Source organism: Astatotilapia calliptera, chromosome 22 (genome assembly GCF_900246225.1).
Source record: "Astatotilapia calliptera chromosome 22, fAstCal1.2, whole genome shotgun sequence".
Lineage (NCBI taxonomy): Eukaryota > Metazoa > Chordata > Actinopteri > Cichliformes > Cichlidae > Astatotilapia > Astatotilapia calliptera.
This window is the reverse complement of record NC_039322.1, coordinates 19651499-19665255: the sequence shown is the minus strand read 5'-3', so window position 1 is coordinate 19665255 and position 13757 is coordinate 19651499. Positions and strand designations below refer to the sequence as shown.

Here is a 13757-nt window from a genome sequence, read left to right as displayed (position 1 = left end):
TTGATTTGATCATAAGACATAAAGCATAAACAGACACTTTCACTCTCCTTGCGTCTCAGAGATGATTTTGGCCAAACCAACTGACCAATCTGGTTCTGCGTTTGTGTAAATTGCGTCTTTATTAATTAAAATAAACACATTTCTCCACTGCAGCTCGAGTGTTTCGTTCTTCGCCTCAGTTTGGGGTGACACTGGTGACCTATGAACTCCTGCAGCGCTGGTTTTATATCGACTTTGGAGGACCGTAAGTATCTTCAACCGCACAGAAACAATAACAAGCCTTTTTCTTCCTGAATGCAAGCACACAGTGATGTCACACAGTCCCTCTGACAGTTTCCTCAAATACACAAGTTTTGTTAGCACCCATTTGACCTCAGCGTGTCGTTTCCCCACTCCTGGGACTCAAAGAGCCTCATCCTCCTCTCATGAAGGTCACTGTCAAGAATAATTCACTCCTTCACTCTAAACCCCGTTGGGGAACTTGGGTTGCCTCCTTTTAATGGACAGCAGACACCGCGATGCACATGCACGCATCGGTCGGACGGCTCATTCGTTTTCCATGTAGCGCCCTCTCTCCCCGCTCGCTCACAGCGACACAAAATCAGCTGCAGATCCAGTGAAAACTCGCTGCGGTTTGGACCCGAGCAGATCCTTTTCTTGCTGTCTGTGTTGGCAGCGATTCACAGAGCACGGCGTGAAATCTTTGAGGGATTTGATTTAGTTCTGCTCTCAGGGAGAACCGTTGAGCCGTTCCGCTTTTGATTTTCTATTAAGATTGTTTATTTCTGTGGCGAACAGCGTTTCGAATGATAATATTAATTTAAGATTTAATAATGATGATAATAAAACCCCTGTGCGTTAACAGTTTGCAGTGTTTATGTTGTTGAACAGTTCCCTCCGTTCTCCTCGTCTCTACCTCTTTTTTTGCTCCTCTCTCTCTCTCATCATGTCCCTCACTTTCTCCTCCATCTCTCTCTCTCCACACACCACAGAAAGCCGGCTGGCTCCGAGCCCACCCCCAAGTCTCGGATCAGCCTGCCGGCGCCCAACCCCGACCACATCGGAGGCTTCAGGTTGGCCGTGGCCACATTCGCTGGCATCGAGAGCAAGTTTGGACTCCATCTCCCACGCTACACGGTGCCGACGGCAGCGGCCCCTTCCAACGTGAGCACCCCCTGAACCTCCACGGGTGTGTGTTTGAGGGGGGGAGCTGAAGTGTTTTTCATACGTAAAGCACCGAGAAACTATCAGGTCCATTTAGTTTTCACAGTATTTGAAGTTATTTTGTTCTAATTATTGTATAAAAGCATCTATATGCGATCTCACCGATTAGCAAAGTGTGTAATTGCTACAGGGCTCACGCAGTGTTTGTTTCACAGTGTTGTGTTATACTAGTTAGGTTTACACTCCAAACTCGTACACAGTATGCACACAGCAGCAGAAGGGCTTGCACAAATACACTTGAACACTTTCTTTAAATGTCGGTGGCTACTTACTGTTGCAGCTTTTTCCAGTGTCTTCCTTTTGTGTTGCTTTATAACCAAAAGCACATTAATCACATGATCATAAAACCAGCTACACACAAAAAATACAGTAAATGTGGCACTTCTGTATATATTAGAAATCCAGACATATTTTCATGTGTGCGTCTGTTTTGATTGAGTTGCTCTTTTCAACTGTGTGTCGATTTATGGTCGAATGAATCCAGAAGAATACGACCAGAGAAAGAAGTTTTGAATGTAAAAGGCGCGGCGTTAACGTTGTGACCGTACATAATGTTCACCGCTGTCAAGATGTTTGGGTTCAGGTCTAAATGTATGCAGATGTGGAAATATATGAAGGAGTGCGTGTGCCATGGCTCTGTATTTAAACTTGTACGGTGCAGAGACTGTAGGAGCTACATGTGGTGTGTAATAATTGTGCCTTACTGAACGTATGGCAGCAACATGTGTGGTCGGAGTAAAGAGACACTTGTATTAGTAAGTATGGTGGAGGTTTTATTTGCAGTACTACTTCCTGGTTGGAGGTGGAAATGAAAGCAACACAGCGGCTCCTGGGCTCTGCTTTAATAGTCAACATTAGCAGGCTGAACAGCAATCACTCTGAATTACAATATACCTCTTATTAATCGTCACAGTTCATTAAATAATATACAGTTGAAGCTGTCACTGAGTACAGAGGACCACTCGATTCAGCTTCTGACGCATCGACTCGAACACTGACATAAAGCAGCTCCATGTGTGATAACCTCGCTCCATGTTAACCCCACATTTCTGCATCTGGAATATTTGGGAATGCGTTGCATGCAGGCTTACTACAGACAAAAAGAAGCACAACATAAAGTGAACATGGAAACGAAACATGACTAGTCTATGAAACCTGCTCCATTATTATTATTTTTTTACAGTAGTGCGAAGCATTGTTACAGTACACACACCTCCATAAGGCTAACAGACTGCTGCTCTTTATATACTGGAGGCTCACGAGTTGCAAGCGACGCATCACCTGAAGTCGTTGGACGAATAAATAACAACAAATCGGTACAATTTGATTTTAGAAATGCAAAAGTACAATAAAAAACAAACAAGAGAGGAACATAAACGTGGAGAAACAAAACCCAAAGTGAGTGAGAAGCACATGCTACATTGACACCAGCAGAAGCACACCAGGTCTCTGGATCCGCCCACTTTGGTTTTGGAGTCTTTCTTTTCTATGAAGCCAGCTCCATAGGCCCCTCCTCCTCGCCGTCAGCACGGTTAGCACGAATCTCCATCAGCGTACGGGCAAAGCGCGCCCAGTCGTCCGTGTGGGCCACCGAAAGCTGTAAAAACCACACAGGTACACGGTGTGAGGGAAATCGCGTACATCACTATACGGGTACCACAGCATGACTTAATAACGGAAGGAAATGAGCAATAAATCTGTCTGTGCTGACATCAGATCCTGGTACTGATGCTGGAACAGCGGCCGTGCCAACATAGAGGACTCCCACAGAGAATCCACGCTTCTCCCGGTTCCAGATTTTTCCACAAGGAAAAACGATGTCATAAAATCCCATAAATTCCTGGCAGATTACTTTTAGCATGAACAAGCAACATGAGATAAAGCAGTTGTTCTCCGTGATCATTTTCCAGAGTTTAACCGCGTGTCTGTAAGTATGGTAAACAGATGTTCGGTGTTTCGGTGTCTGAGAAGCTTTCATATTCTCTTCAGTTGTTTTAACACTGGACAGGTGACATCTGCTCATCGGTTGTGATGGAGCCAGAGATGACCACAGATCGACCTTTAACCAGCTCGGCAACCACTTGCTGTCAGGTGCCATCTGCAAAAAATTTACAAAGCTATTGCTCTGCAAATACACAGCAGTTCACATTAACTTCTCACATTCAGCCTGCACCCACAACCCCACAGATCTGAAACCAATTCCTCCACAAACATTGACGTAGTTGATGCAGGGCTTAATTTAACTACAACGTGACACACGAGCTCAGCAACCTTGCTTTTATATAGGAATAGAACCACAATACAACCAGCTGGCAACCAGTTGAGTCGAGTCCCCTACTGCAAAGAGAGGAGTTGCAGTCATCAGTGCAAGCTTATATAAACGTGTTGGTGATCTAAAATAAGACAATTATTATTACAAGCCTGTCACTTGCTCAGAGTCACTGCAGTCAGTCTGAGACGACCTGTGTGGTTATTTGCAGAAAGGCTCCCTCACACCAGGCAACCTGTACAACTGCTTAATGATCCAAAGTAGTTCCCAGAAAATCAATGCGATCACTAATTCTTCCTAGTAGCAAAGAAATTCACATCCGAGCTCTAAAGGCAAAGTCATCAATGAAATCACATGGATTCAATATTCGGGGCCATAAATGTTTTCCATAATTTCATTGATAGTTCATTTAATTGCTGCTGAGACATCAAATTGGTCAATCAGATACTGTCACTGGAAGCACGGCCTATGATGCTGATCTATGATAGCAACGCTTCTGTACTCACAGCCAAAGCCGTGACATCACCACATCAGCATCATACTGACCAAAAAGGTAAAAATAATCATTGCAAACAGAGTATTCAGAGCAGTCTGAAGCCTGTGTTTGTATAAGCATTCAGAACAGAACTATGAGCGTCACAGGTTCACTTTGGTGTTTGATAAGAGAACATGAGGCCAGTATGAGATGTCAAACTGTGTTTTATTCCTCATAAAGTGTCTTGCTAGAGTTGTGCACAGCAGGAGTCAGAGTGAGTGGGACTGAAGTCGCCACCCAAGATGCCTGCAACCGCTTTGCCTGCCCAGGCTGTAATTAATCAGGAACCAGGAAGAGGGAGACAGCCATTTTGAACCACCCCCCAAGGGGCTGGGCTGGCCACAGCGGGGGGCTCTGGCAGATCGTTGTGTACTTGGTGCCTGAGTGACTTCAGCGTTAGCAGCAAGACAAGAGGCTCAGAAACACGGCTGGCTGGGCTGAAGTCAGGTTTTTAAACAGCAGCAGCTTCAAAATGCTTCATGCTGAGGAACATGATCTGGAAAAACAGAGCAATACCAGTAAGGTCCTAATAAAAACTGCTCTAATCTCTGATGACACAGTTTTTTCTCATTTGTACTCAGTAAAATAAAACAGAAATAACAGTATTTGGTATTTTACTGCACTGGAAAACTCTAAAGGGCTGCTCTAAGTCCCAGGACCACAGCTCTCTGGATGAAACTGCTGGCCATCTCTTTTTTTCACATGCTGTTCCCAGTTATAGCTGTATGGGGGAGTTTGTAGTGACTTTAATACCCACAATACATACACACACACACACACACACACACACACACACACACACACACACACACACACACACACACAAACTCTTAGCTTGTTGGAGTCATAAAACCTTTCAGCCCCGCTCGCTCTTATTGATGACTCTCATGGTTACCATGAACTCAGCATGGAGTCCACCAGCTCAGCCCCTCTCCAGTTTACCACACAACAAAAAAAAAAAGATGCTAAAATTAGCCGAGCAGCTAGGCTAGGCTGCACTCACTTGGGATCCTAACCAGAGCTCTCTAAACATGAGAGAACATACGGGCTGGCCGCTTTGTGGTGACAGCAGTGTCACGTGGAGGCCGTTTCACATGAAAGAGATGGGGCACAAAAATATCAAACGTTTCCACTGCAGGAACCTTTTTGAGGGGGTTTAACAAAGCAGGGAGAAAGATCTAAATAAAGGTCTAGGGAAATTACTTAACCCCTCACCCCCCTGCTTATGGTTGCTTACGGGTTGCTGCTTTCTTTGTGGGTGGAGCTTGCAGGACCACACATCGCCAAGCAGGATTTTAACCATCTAAACTGTTTGTTTTTAAAATTATGGGTAGATTTACTAACACTGGCCTCTGCCTCCTTAAAAACATAAACTAAATGAGGGATGGTTAAAGGCGTGTTTGTGCACTGGTCCTACAGGGATCCAATGTTGTTGCTGTGTACATTCACAAGGGGGCAGTGTCCAGAATACGCAGAGTAACCAGTACTGTTCACTGCTCTGGTCGTTTAGCTTCGCTAAGCTTAGCTTCAAATGCAAACTTGTTGTGTGACAAATAACACACTGAACACACTTTTGTGTTCAGAATGTCCCTGTCAAAAAATGCAGATCTGTTTATTTGCATACATAAAATTTGAAAAACCAAGAAATTCCAGCCGCTGGGAACGACCGTAATAAGAATAGGTGTGTTTTACACATCAAGTGTGTAAAACAATGAAAACTGTCCACTGTGTTTCTCTTTCTTCTCTCTGTACTCTCATATTGTTCTCATCCAGTTCAAGGAAATGTGTTAATTGGTTGCTAATTATTCACTAATCTGACACAAATGTGGAACCATGAATTCCACTTCAGTGACTCAATTTGTAGAAACACAGAACAAAAGATGGGCGGAGCTACTGTGATGTCACCCATTGGTAACGCCTTGCTGAAATGAGTGGCTACACATGACTCAGGTGTTCACTGAGGTCAAGTCCAGTACTCAAATTTCCAGAGAACAGGCAAAGAAAGGATTTTTGATTCAATGTCATTAGCTCAGTATTTCCAATGTATATAGTTTTAATGGCACATTTAATGCCGTCTTGTGTTCTAAACACTGATCTGATGTAAACGTCAGTTTTATCTCCAAAATCAACTTTTTGGTTTGAAGGTCGCAGAGACATCCGGAGAGTGTGAATGTTTCTTTTCACTCAGATGAACCTAGTGGGGGCTTTATACACTGAAGAACGAGACCTAAATAGATGAATTATTTGTATGTGCAGGTTTTACTGAAAAAAAAACAACCTTATTATTACACAATAATGTCAGTGGCTCAAACACACATGAATCACAGTATATATTTATAAAATGATGATTAAAGTTTTTTCACCACATGATGGGTTTTTGTTTAGAATTAAAGTGAAAAAGAGGTGTTTGTGATGAGCTTTAACTATTATCCATTTAAAAAGATCAGTAAGTTAAATTTCAGGCACTAAAAAAAAATCGCTCTATGTGGCAATAAACTTTGGTCATTGCAGTTCACTCAAGCTTTTGGCACCTAGGCGGTAATTAAATCTTGACTGTTTGAAAACTAAACCCACGAGAACTCCTGGCTCCGTGCACCACGGCACTCAAAGTGAATTAAAAAAATGAACTCAGCAGACTTTTTGTAAAAGCCCAGAGCACACTGCCAAAATTTTAACATCATATGAGAAACAACCGAGTGTAATATTTCTGGAAATGCTACGATTATTACTCTGTAATCATTATCCTGCACTTTTTTTAGGTTGCCACAAATATTCTATAAATGTCTTAATTAAGTAACGTGTAAGCACATGTCAGCTATACAGTTAATTCGAGTACCTCTCCTGTATCGTAGATCCAAACTCGACCCTCCGAGTCGCCCACAGCCACCTCCTTCCCTCCTGAAGACCAGCGGACTCTGTTGAGTGCTGAAGCTCCCTCAATGGTCACGCTGGCAGTGGGTACCTGGCAGGCAAAGAGTTCAAACAAACCCACACCGTTAAACAACAAATCAAACAGTTCACGGATAACTGAGTGTAAAATGTGGTGTGTAAACACGTAGGTGTGTCTGCTATCCCCGAGTTGGTCTTGGTTATGTTCCTGATCATCAAAATTAATGCTGCTCGAGGTTTAACACTGCAAGCGACCAAAACCTCCCGATGTTCACTCATGAAAAAATCTTTTTAAAAAAGGAGGTGGTTAAGGTCAGGTTAGGATATGATTGGTGTGCTGGTAAACTCTGACATCATAATGTGATTGGTCAGTTGCAATGTTGAACTTTGGACCAACGTTAGTTTTGACGATCCAGGATCGACACCAGCACGGGGATATCGGATCGTGCTTTTGTGGTAAGGAACAGGCCGAATCAACAGGAAGCAAATAAACAGCAATATGGAAACGTGAGTGTTAAACAGAGCACTTAACAAACAGCTTCTGTTACAGCTGCTGTTTGTGTTTGGGAATTTTATTCCTCAAAAAAGAAAAAAAAAGTCAATGAGTGACTTTGTAATTTAGTCTTAAATTCCTCTCATATTCCTTTGATTTTAAAGGAAAATACAGTGAAGTAAACATTTAGGCATAAATCATGCCTCTCGGCCCTCATTTTTTACGACCATAATCGCTGTTTAAACGATTCCCTTTATAGTTTATTGGTAAATGGAAGCATTATACCATTATGGTCAAATTTAGCAAATTTACTATTTATAAAGGGCCACTTTATCCAGCTATACGAGACGGTAAGAAAAACAAAGCTGTCAAATTACAACTTGTAGACACAACAGGATATTTACAGTGTAATAACTCACTTTGCTGTTGTGGGTGAACAGCAGTGCTCACACTGCACCTTCAGAACCCCCTGAAGCCACGTGCACAGTCTACATGAACTGCTCCTGACATGCGGCAGGCGAGTCTGACATATGTCACCGGTGGAGACAGAGGCCTTGGCATCATGTCGCCTCACACACAGAGCTTCTGCGTATTTGAAAGCAGCGCTAACCGCATGCTGCACGAGCGGATCCGAACTGAGCGCTCTAAATTGGTTGTGCATGCGTGCGCGTACGTGTGCGCACTGGAAATGAGAACCAGGCGCACCGCGCAAGCTCTGTTAATGTCGTTATGCCTGTGTGTTTTTAATATGACGATAACAATGGAAGCCTGTTGCTATTAGACTGCGCGCGAGGCAGTGTGCGCGCATGTGTTCGATACATCCGCCTGTGTGTGTGTGTGTGTGTGTGTGTCTGAGCAAATGTTTCTCATAAAGCACATTGTTAGTCGAGTTAGGCCGCCGATAATGAACTCTTCCTCTGTCTGTGAAAAGGCTGCTGTTGAGGGAAGCCTGGGAAACTTGTCATCTGCGCTGCAGAGGGAGGGAGGACTCTCAGCTACCGATGGACCCGGCTGAGAGTAACGGGCTTAGCAGATGAAGAGATGCGACACCAAATCCAATTTTATTTATGTACGTAGACTGAAGAAAATGAGACGCTGAGAGTGAAAGAACATTATGAGAGAGGATGGAGAGTAGGTGTTGTCTCCATGGAAACCAAAAGAGAAGGAGAAAGGAGGATCCTTTTATCTCTACTTTTACCCGAGTGATCAAAGGTTTGGTGTCCACTCTGCTCCCAGAGTTGTAACAAAGTATGATTTTAAGAAATGTGGATTCTGCTTCTTAGCTCGACAGTTTGATGCTCATCTGTCCATTAAATATGAGGCTGCAGCCATGACAGTTAGCTTAGATTAAAGGTATAGTCAGTAAATTTGCGATGTTACATAATAAGGAAAAAGGGACACTGTACTCTGAAATATACACTGAATAGTTTGTAATTACATCTTCCAACAAACTAATGTTCAGAAACGTATAATTAATCCATTAAAAATACATAGGAGTGGCTTTGCGGTTTGTGGAAACCGCCATGTTCTCCCACCATATTTGAATACAGTAGCTGGGAAGGACATCTCCCTTTTGACTAACAGCGTTATAAATATGTGGCTAGAGACTGGCCACATACATGGACTCCATATGTGGAGGCTGTGGAGAAAAAGTAGTCGTGGCTATTCGTGTCCATGGAAGGACATTTGAATTTGTGCCTGCGTCTTCAGAGCAAAGATTCGAAGGATCATACGTATGGTTTATTATCAGAGGAGGAGGGAAAGGAAAGAGACAACGCTACCAACATCTCAAGCCTCATCTCCTGAACTCTAACACACAAAAACGTGCATAAATAGGCTGATTTATTCCTGACATTATCCCGGTTACTTATTGTCAGCAGATTACACATGCGACCCTCCCGTCTCCGGACAGCTGACAACAACAATAGCTGGTTATAAGCTAACATTATAGCTAACATCCCAGCTAATGTTAGGCTGAAGTGTCCTAGAAATCACACTTTCCCTCTAATAAACAGTTTGATTACATTACCTCAAGCATCAGAATCAAGCTAACAGCAGCAAAAACAGCAGCGCTACCAACACTTTGGCACATCCTCAACATCTCCGAATCATTGTCATCATTCAGAAGTGAGCTTCACTGACTCACTGACCTATATCGGATTCCTTTCAAAAGGTTTTACAGCATCTTCCTGAGAAATAAAGATTTAATGTTTTTGACCTTTGTTGGCTGACTAATACATGTTTGTCCTATAGCAGACATCGGAGCTAGGATTATGCACATAACTGGTAAGAAAACAGACCTCAGGTGACTTCAATCTGCAATTTACCTGTACCAGAATATATCCCAACCATAAGCACTGTAAACATCAATGGCAATATTGGCCCAGAATTTCAGTCAATGCGTCCCTACTTTTACACTGTATCTTATTGTACATGTGTGTTAAAACAAAACAAAAAAAACCCTGATTCCACTTTTTGTAAGTGTGTGCGACCTTTAAAAGAAAAATAAGCTGTGTTTTTATTTTGCTCACTGTATAACACTGTCTGCAAACTGTTTAATACTATGACGTGTCCTCCAGTGGCCTTAAATGCACTCGTCTTAAAATAACTGCTTGCCCCACAGCCTTGCGAAACTCAACCCCTGGTCTGAAGTTTCTTTTTTTTTATCATTATTATTATTTTCATGGAACTGTGGACTGAGGGCTGGGGCTTTGCTCATGGTCTCCGGCACATCTGTGTTCCCCTTCGAAGGGACACTGTGTGGGAGGATGATGGGACGGGGTTTGTGGGGTCCTGAGGTTCCCTGAACATTGGAGAGAGGTTGTAGAAATGTTAGCGGGATGGCTGGGTGGGAGCTGGGATAAGGAGATGTCAAAGTCTGATTTAAAGCAAGGTCTGTGGGAAACGCCCACGGGGGAATCTGGAATTGTGTGTGTGTTGGGAGGGATGTGGAGGGACTGGTGGTGGAGGGGTTGATGGGAGGGAAAAGTCTTGGATGTTTGGTTGTGTGGTTCGGGCTGAGGCCCAGCAACAGGCCCTGAGGACACCAAACACACGCACATCAACACACAAAGAGATGACACACAAACCACACCCATCACGGCCTGTATTAGCTACATTCACGCACACACATACAGAGTATGCACACACCTCAGTGTCATTGTTGAGGTTCCACAGGTCCAGGCGGCCCATGCCATCCACGGCAGCAAACATGGCAGGGTGCACGGGCGACCACATGACATCATACACATAATCGGCGTTGTCTTCAAACGAGTACAGAGGCTTGTTGTGCTGAAAGAGAGGAGGAAAAAAAGAGGATATCTGTGCGAGCGTGTATGAGTGACATGGTGTGAAAAAAAAAGAAGAAGAAGCAGAGAAAACGCGGAGAGCGACGGATTACAGCGGATGACATACCAGAGAGAGAGGGAAAAGGAATTGAGAGAGGGAGTGAGGGAGCTTCAGACAGAGTGGCGCTGCCTCAGCCTTGGGGCCTGTCTGGGTGCAGAGCCTAATTAAAAAGCCTAGCACATTCACACAGCGCCATAAAACCGCTGGGAGAGATGAAAGAGAAGGCCTCTCCACAAGGTGTACTGTAACCTCAACACAACAGCTGTGAGAGAGAAACAGAGACAGAAAAATAGGAGGAGGAGGCGGGATGGACAATGGTGCACAGGAAGGTGTGTGTTTGTGTGTGTGTGTCCTTGCAGGTGTGCAAGGAGAACCTGACTGATAATGGTTTAAACCAACTATTTAACACTGAAACTAAATCTAACAGAGAGATCTATATGTTATTTATGTGCTCAGAGGCATCGTTTTACACTTCCGAAACAAATCTGTCATTCCTCGTCTGGTAGACAAACTCATCCCATTATACTGACCTAAACAATTATGTGTTTGTGACGTTGCGTCTCCATAAAGTCCTCGTGACAAAGTCAGAGGTCAGAGAACAGATGCAGTCAGCTCTCGCACCGGCGTCCTCCCTTACTGTGCATGTTTGGTTTTGTGGTGCATGCACTGCACTATGCAGGACAACACAGCTGCCTACAATGAGAGCTGATTGAACTTTGACCTTGAACTACACTAACCTCTGGGAGAAAGACCAGTTGGTGAAGGCTACTGCTTGTGCTGCAGTTTACTCACACTAGGGGCAGTTGTCTCAGTCCATGCCTGATCACAAATGCCTCTCCCTCTCCATGCCCGTGCTGCCAGTACGCTCTTTAACTCTCAGTAATTTCCTCTTCACTGTCTTTCCTTCATCCTTAACGTAAAGAAGCATCTCAACTCCTCCGTCTGTTTTTCCAACACACACTTCATTATGATGTAACAGTACAGGGAGTGCAGAATTATTAGGCAAATGAGTATTTTGTCCACATCATCCTCTTCATGCATGTTGTCTTACTCCAAGCTGTATAGGCTCGAAAGCCTACTACCAATTAAGCATATTAGGTGATGTGCATCTCTGTAATGAGAAGGGGTGTGGTCTAATGACATCAACACCCTATATCAGGTGTGCATAATTATTAGGCAACGTCCTTTCCTTTGGCAAAACGGGTCAAAAGAAGGACTTGACAGGCTCAGAAAAGTCAAAAATAGTGAGATCTCTTGCAGAGGGATGCAGCAGTCTCAAAATTGCAAAGCTTCTGAAGCGTGATCATCGAACAATCAAGCGTTTCATTCAAAATAGTCAACAGGGTCGCAAGAAGCGTGTGGAAAAACCAAGGCGCAAAATAACTGCCCATGAACTGAGAAAAGTCAAGCGTGCAGCTGCCAAGATGCCACTTGCCACCAGTTTGGCCATATTTCAGAGCTGCAACATCACTGGAGTGCCCAAAAGCACAAGGTGTGCAATACTCAGAGACATGGCCAAGGTAAGAAAGGCTGAAAGACGACCACCACTGAACAAGACACACAAGCTGAAACGTCAAGACTGGGCCAAGAAATATCTCAAGACTGATTTTTCTAAGGTTTTATGGACTGATGAAGTGAGAGTGAGTCTTGATGGGCCAGATGGATGGGCCCGTGGCTGGATTGGTAAAGGGCAGAGAGCTCCAGTCCGACTCAGATGGCAGCAAGGTGGAGGTGGAGTACTGGTTTGGGCTGGTATCATCAAAGATGAGCTTGTGGGGCCTTTTCAGGTTGAGGATGGAGTCAAGCTCAACTCCCAGTCCTACTGCCAGTTTCTGGAAGACACCTTCTTCAAGCAGTGGTACAGGAAGAAGTCTGCATCCTTCAAGAAAAACATGATTTTCATGCAGGACAATGCTCCATCACACGCGTCCAAGTACTCCACAGCGTGGCTGGCAAGAAAGGGTATAAAAGAAGAAAAACTAATGACATGGCCTCCTTGTTCACCTGATCTGAACCCCATTGAGAACCTGTGGTCCATCATCAAATGTGAGATTTACAAGGAGGGAAAACAGTACACCTCTCTGAACAGTGTCTGGGAGGCTGTGGTTGCTGCTGCACGCAATGTTGATGGTGAACAGATCAAAACACTGACAGAATCCATGGATGGCAGGCTTTTGAGTGTCCTTGCAAAGAAAGGTGGCTATATTGGTCGCTGATTTGTTTTTGTTTTGTTTTTGAATGTCAGAAATGTATATTTGTGAATGTGGAGATGTTATATTGGTCTCACTGGTAAAAATAAATAATTGAAATGGGTATATATTTGTTTTTTGTTAAGTTGCCTAATAATTATGCACAGTAATAGTCACCTGCACACACAGATATCCCCCTAAAATAGCTAAAACTAAAAACAAACTACAAACTACTTCCAAAAACATTCAGCTTTGATATTAATGAGTTTTTTGGGTTCATTGAGAACATGGTTGTTGTTCAATAATAAAATTATTCCTCAAAAATACAACTTGCCTAATAATTCTGCACTCCCTGTATATGCCCAGAGTCCACTTCATCAAGCGGGCCTGGGCTCAGCAAAATTAGCTGTGTCCAAACATCATACACAGACACTATACTAGTCAAACAAACTGGACTTTGGGGGTCAAATTACTCGGGCACAGAACAAATTCCCACACCAGACAGGTTCCCACACCTTTCTGTGATATAAAAAAGGTCACGATCTTTTGCTGATCAAAAACTCAGATATGTAATACAAACCCCATGTGTCCCACATAGGGTCAGTACAGCTTAATATGTGTGTTAAAAAAAAAAAAACCTTTTCCCAAGCTGACTGTTAAGATTCAAGAAGCATACAAACTACATTCCTTGCAGGTAGAGTGGGAGGAGTGGAAGAGAGGAGACAGGCTGGCTAGAACAGCAAATGAAAGAATGCAGTCTCTCCCTTTCTCTCTCATTCCTGCTCCTTTCTCTCCATCACCTTTACTCCC

General features: G+C 43.6%; 2 protein-coding genes across 16 annotated transcripts in view; one reads left to right on the top strand and one right to left on the bottom strand.

The window, feature by feature from the left end:
• slc25a13 (solute carrier family 25 member 13) overlaps positions 1-1983 on the top strand; it is a 55103-nt gene extending 53120 nt beyond the window's left edge. For all 4 annotated transcript variants that reach the window (XM_026155361.1, XM_026155362.1, XM_026155364.1 and 1 more), the window contains 2 exons: positions 154-244; positions 993-1983. In XM_026155361.1, coding sequence (XP_026011146.1) covers positions 154-244; positions 993-1179 — 278 coding nt within the window. In that variant the 3' untranslated portion in view covers positions 1180-1983. The remainder of the gene's footprint in view (positions 1-153; positions 245-992) is intronic.
• The window catches only part of dync1i1a (dynein cytoplasmic 1 intermediate chain 1a), a 67349-nt gene continuing 55568 nt past the window's right edge, over positions 1977-13757 (bottom strand). For 8 of the 12 annotated variants that reach the window (XM_026155365.1, XM_026155368.1, XM_026155369.1 and 5 more), the window contains 3 exons: positions 10561-10701; positions 6865-6990; positions 2052-2821 (listed from right to left, as the gene is read on the bottom strand). In XM_026155365.1, coding sequence (XP_026011150.1) covers positions 2711-2821; positions 6865-6990; positions 10561-10701 — 378 coding nt within the window. In that variant the 3' untranslated portion in view covers positions 2052-2710. Of the gene's footprint in view, positions 2822-6864; positions 6991-10560; positions 10702-13757 lie in introns of those variants that run through there. The other 4 variants (XR_003270925.1, XM_026155366.1, XM_026155375.1 and 1 more) reach the window with 4 other exon arrangements.